The following is a 6,196-nucleotide window of genomic DNA, read 5'->3' on the forward strand; positions in this document are numbered from 1 at the left end:
TGTCAATGAGTCCTTGATTGATCAATATTGCATGTCTCTATCTGTTTTCATGAGAAACTACTTTGAAGATATCAGTATGTAATACAACAAGCATTGTTAATTTCCTACCACTTTGTAACTCTGTATTGTCTGTACTGTTGTTTTGCTATTTTGTAAAAGGTTGTCTGTCTGTTAATGTTTTCCTCCTTTTATTGTTAAAATAAAAAAAAGAATTAATATGTGATATGTACATGTACCAACTCCACACAAAAATGTAACCATTATGTATGACAAACATATACTAATAAAAGATAGAAAGTGAAAAGGAAAATATAAACTCAAATTTATCATGATTACATTGAATAAAAATACAGTACACCAAGTTTCCCAGGAAACCAGTAATGTACATGAGAAGATAAAAACTCAATTTTATATTGTTTACAATGAACATTTCAGTAGATAAGGACATAGAAAACTTTAAGTAAAATGATGGAAAAGAAACGTGTAATCACTCATCCTAAAATAACTGCTATATCCATGCTCATACCGAAAGTAGATGAGATAATAAGGTAGAAGCCATCAATAAAAATTAAGTGAATTATCCTCTAATTCTAAATGCAGTGGTGTGCTGCCAAATAAATAATGAATGTCTGTAGGATTTGACACTTTCACGGTGTAATTATCCCCAGGATGACTGATTTCAAAGCAGCAACACAATTGTCATAACTATGGAGCTGGGAAGGGATAATCATAGTGAACTTCAGTTCACCTCAGCACACCACTGCATCAGAACATCCTCCCCCTAGAATTAAATTATCATGCAGAATTTCTGTGTCCTCTATTACAAAGTTTTAAAAATACATAAGCAAAACGTGACCTATCTAAAAAGAGAAAAGAACAAATCCACAACTGCAATGGTTTGATGTGTTTTGTCTAAAATTTTACATGTCTTACAATAGATGATAAACAAGAAAAATTAATTAAGATGAGAAAAGATATAACAAGCCATGTAACAAATTTGATCTACCTGACATTAAGAGCACTGAACATATAAAACGGAACACATATTACTTTAAAACTGTATGGAGTTGCCAACTATATGATAATTTTAGGAAATGGACTTCAGAGAACTCATGAATGAAATAAATGAAACAAGTGTCACTTATAGAAATTGGCCTTGTAAACAAACATTTCTAGGGCCTGTTTCATATCTTTGTTCCTCAGGCTATAGATGAAGGGATTTAGCATGGGCGTAACTACTGTATAAATAACAGAAGCAATTATGTCCCTGTCACTGGAGTTCTGTGAGAAAGAGAAAAAGTAAACACCTGCAAGTGTCCCATAGTATAACGATACCACAAACAGATGGGAACCACAAGTAGAAAAGGTTTTATAGACTGTCTTAGTGGAGGGAACCCTCAGGACAGTGGTCCCTATACGGATATAAGAGCCCAGAATACTACTTAAAGGAAAGACGAAAAGCATACCTCCCTCGGTGAAGATGACCAGCTCATTGAGGGAGATGTCTGAGCAGCTCAGCTTCAGGAGAGCAGTGAGGTCACAGAAGAAGTTGGGGATAATATTTTCAGCACAGAAGGACAGTTGGACCAAGAGGAGGGTGTGCAACAGGGCATGGACACAACAGAAAAACCAGGACCCTGCTACTAACAAGGCACACAGCTTCTCTCGCATGACAGTAACATAGTGCAGTGGATGACAGATAGCCACATACCTGTCATAGGCCATCACCGCAAGGAGGAAATTGTCAAGACAGCCAAAAAGAACAAAAAAATACATCTGAGAAATGCACTCCTCATAGGAGATGGATTGCTGCTGAGCCTGAATATTCACCAGCAGTTTTGGAACTGTGATAGAGGAAAGGGAAATGTCAGAGAAGGCCAAGTGGCTGAGGAAGAAGTACATGGGGGTGTGGAGGCGAGGGTCCAGCCTGATGAGCAGGATGATGAGCAGGTTCCCCAGCACCGTGGTCAGGTACATGAGCAGGAAGAGGGCGAAGACCACAGCCTGCTGGTCTGGCCGGATGGGGAGCCCCAGGAGGAGGAACTCGGACACGCTGCTCTGGTTCTCCCTTTTCATACTGCTCTGCTGTCTGTTGGGGATTGAGGAAGGTGAAAGATGACAGTGAACATAGCCATAACATTATAGCAATTTCCCTTCTAGTGTGAAAATTCTCAGCTTTACTTCTGTTTATTTCTCACATTTGTTGCATGAATCATAAATCTTCCCATTCTAGCTCCAATGATCCATCAAACCCTCACATTAAACAAGTCTTTTCAAAGAAACAAAAGGTCACTAATTCTTTAGTTACTGTGTATTTATTTAGCAGCAGGCTTATCCCCAGTCACTACACCCCTGTTCTGAGTACTTACATACATAGCAGTGAACAAGAAGTGCAAAGTTTCTGCATAGAAGGAGTTTATATCTTTATAACAAGCCAAATTCAGATCTCAGTAATTTACTCTGAAATATGAACTAGGCACCAGGAAATGGGTATCATTCATTTTTAAACTGCTGAGTATTATGTATTCACTTTGTTTTCTGTGGCATAACCTAGCTTCTTTTAGTGGGACATAAAAAATATGGTGTAATCTTGCTTACTTGTGGTGCCTAAAATATCAAATACATAAAAACAGAAAATGAAATGATGGTTACCAGTTATCTCCTTTAAAAGTAATGTTAAACTGCCTAAATTAGAACAAAACTACTAAGGCTTAGTCACCAAAGCTTTGTTCAGGTAATAGTGCCATTGGCTAGATCCTGCCTATTCTCAGACACTTAAAATTATGCAACTAAAAAGGTCCATGCCAAGTTTCCAAACTAAATTAATAACAGTGCCAGATGTGTACTTTCTGATGAAATCCTCCGCATCACCTTCATAAATAGGTATTATACTCATTTAACAATGAAAAAAGTAAAATCATAGAGTATTTAAATATACAACTTAGTATATAATAAGTAGAATCCTGATATATATCTGTCTGACAGAATCCATGCTCTTAAACACTCCTAACAAGAATCGCATTTCTGGGGCTGGGGATTTAGCTCAGCGGCAAAGTGCCTGCCTGGCAAGCTCAAGTACGTGAGTTCGATTTCCGGTACCAGAAGAAAAACAACAACAAAAAAAGAATCACACTTCTGAGTCATCAGAATATCCAAAGACACTGTATTATGTCCACCACCGTTGTCCAAATGTCCTTAACTCCTTGCTTAGAAAAATTTACTACTCACATCATGCATTTCCAAGACTTTCATATACTGTACTTAAACTTCTTTCAAAAAAATAAATATATATTCTGAGACCTTATGGTGCACAAGATAAATATAATATTCATTTCATAGATATGAAACATCCAGCCACAAATGATCCACTCAAGGTCACTCAGCTGATTGATAGTAAATTCTAGATTCAATACTTCTTTGCCTAGGAAGTTAAGTTGGAGGTTAGGATTACTAAACACATAACTGAAAGAAGGAATATCATGTAAAGGAGCATGACAATAAGTTGTTCTCAGGGACTTTCACAAAGATGTGGGTTATCTCAGTCCATGGCCACCAAGGAAGGTAGTGGCAGAATGCTGATGTGGTGTCCTGGCTTCTCACTGACATGTCAGTTCTCTCCAGGAAACCAGAAAATGCCAGAGGGTGAGAACCAAGGAGGAACCGGGATCTCACAGAAAAACAGATGGACCTTGGAGTCATGAAAAGGTCAGTTGTAGTACTGAGGTGTGAAAGGAAACCTTTGGAGAGGGCAGTTTTCTCTGACTTCTATCTGTTCTTCCTGAGACAATGTTGAAATAAGGAGCCTCCATAACACAAACATTAGATTTTGGGAAAGACAACCAAACTACCTACTTTTTACTGATCACCACGTATCCCTGGTACTGGATAATTCGTATATACTGGTTCACTTATTGGTCAAAATAGTATTACAAAGTAGCACTACCGGGGGCTGGTGGTACATGCCTGTAGTCCCAGCACTCTAGGAGGGTGAGGAAGGAGTACCGCAAGTTCGAGCCCTGCCTGGACAGTTCAGCGACTTAGCGATATCCTGTCTCAAAATTAAAAGTTTAAAAAAGAGTTGGGGTAATTTAGTGAGACGGCCCTGGATTCTGTCTCCAATATTGCAAACATAAAACGGTAGGACTAGTTAAGCTTCCTTTCCTAGTGAGGAAGCTGAATCTCAGAGAGCTAAGTCACTTCCCAGGGTCACAAAAATGTGCAAGGGCCAGATTGAGGACTGGCCCCACGTATGACAATACAGAAACTGAGCTGTTACCCCTCAGAGATGAGCTGCACGGTGATAAAAGCACGTGCGAACCTGCCTGCTCAGTGTGGGAAAATAACTGTTGGAAGACCCTTAAGCAAACACCTGAGGTCATATAAAGGCCAATTATGAGTCCCTAAAACCCAGAAATGAAACACACCCCTACACATAAACACACTTAAATGCTGATTTATGACTTTTTACCGTTTGTAACTGACGCGGATCCTAAGAGCGGTTATAGGACTCAGTTATCCACAAAGTCGTAAACCAAAACTCACAAAAAGTGCACAAGACTTGATACATAAAACACAGATAACTTACACAGACACACAAAAACACTTACAGAATCTTAACACAAACATAACACAATCAGGAATATAAAAATCACATATCAGAGGTTTAAACTCATACATTGTACATCGGTTCACATCAGGGGTTTCCCAGGCCGGACCGGAAAGGGGGTGCGGATGGGTGCGCGGTGGGGTGGGGGACGGGGCCTGGGTCGGGGCGGTGGCTGACAGCCGCTGCAGCTGCGTGGGCAGGGGGAAGACTGTGAGCTTCCTCGGGCAGTGGGCGGGCTCGAGGGGCTGGCGGGCCGGGGTCTCTGGTCCAGAAGGGGATCTGACCCCTGCTGCCTCGCTCTCAGAGCTCGCAGCGGGCGGGTCCGGCCTCGCCGTGGGATCCAGCGGGCGCTGGTGTCGGGAAGGTGTTTATTCAGGGTGACTACAGCAGTGGCACGCGCTGCTGGTTCCAAACCAAGTTCCCTGCGGAGCCTGAGAAGCTGCCTGACAGGCTGCAGTTTGAAGAATCAGAGAACTCTAAATAACCTTTAGGCTGAAGCAGAGACACTCGGGGCCAATCCTATCTCCAAGGCTGTTTGGCTTGTTTAATAGCTTATACCATCTTCTTATGCATGGAAACCCATTATGAGAAGGTTCTGAAGAAATCCAAGTGCATTCACGAGCAGAACAAAAAGACGTATGTTCCCCAAAGCTTCCTAACAGACCCCACTGAGAGAGGAGTTTGAGTACTGAAATTACCATTTATGAAGACACAGGCATATTCTTAGTTCTGGGTTTCTGATGGCCTTCATTCTTTTCGAGGTTTGAGAGCACTGTACTTGAGAGAAAGTTAAGAAATATATTAGAAATATATTAGGAAAAAATGAAGCAGTTAAAAGTTTTATTTTCAGAGATACTGTAGGTGCTAATACCAGATTTAGTCTTTCAGATTTAATTTCTTTTCCGGATCTAGTAGTTATTCAATAAATCCCATATGTCTGTGTAATGTTTTAATTGTATAAGACTCCTTTATTACTTTATAGCCTGTACAGTGCATCTGTCTGCCTTTTAAATATTAACACATTGGTAAAACTTTTCTTTCAAAGTAAAGAAATAAATCCACAGCAAACACACATACTTAGTAAAAACACAAAGTCACATATGTCACACAAAAATTGTATAAAAACATACAAAGTACACGTACATGCTTCTTCCCAATCCAGCAATAAATACTATATGTGTGCATGCACGCACAAACACACACACACTCCTCCACTGCAGAATAAGGTTCCCAACCCCTCTGATCTGTACTCAGCATAGGTCAGTCAGTAAACTACTGGAACCTCTTTCATTCAGAGCCTCTAGCGTATAAACATCACCCACAAATAAAACAAAGAACAAGTACACACACACTACAAGTCTCAAACACATGTAATAATACACACTTTTCCCTCAGAAAACATGCAAGACCACACACTAAGTAGAGGTTGTAAAACCTCCTTCCTGTTGCTGTCATGAGCAAATGGAAAAATGTATGCTCCACATTGCTGAATGTATCTGTCTTCCTCAGATTCTGCAATCCCATCTGCTTAACCAAGATATCGATTCATAAAGGAAAATGTGAGCGTTATAAAGGAACGTGTGGAAAATA

The 6,196-nt window shown here is 40.1% G+C and overlaps 1 protein-coding gene and 1 pseudogene across 1 annotated transcript; one reads left to right on the top strand and one right to left on the bottom strand.

Annotated features, from left to right (window-relative positions):
- Window positions 1-1,137: 1,137 nt before the first annotated feature.
- On the bottom strand, window positions 1,138-2,076 carry LOC106146268 (olfactory receptor 1J4-like). The gene has a single exon (XM_013513120.1). It carries the CDS (start codon window positions 2,074-2,076, stop codon window positions 1,138-1,140), a length of 939 nt encoding a protein of 312 aa, XP_013368574.1.
- A 2,138-nt stretch (window positions 2,077-4,214) lies between these two features.
- Window positions 4,215-5,333, top strand: LOC102025125 (annotated as a pseudogene).
- The last annotated feature ends 863 nt before the right edge of the window (window positions 5,334-6,196 follow it).

This window comes from Chinchilla lanigera, unplaced genomic scaffold, assembly GCF_000276665.1.
Source record: "Chinchilla lanigera isolate Chin_1 unplaced genomic scaffold, ChiLan1.0 scaffold00018, whole genome shotgun sequence".
Classification (NCBI taxonomy): Eukaryota; Metazoa; Chordata; class Mammalia; order Rodentia; family Chinchillidae; genus Chinchilla; species Chinchilla lanigera.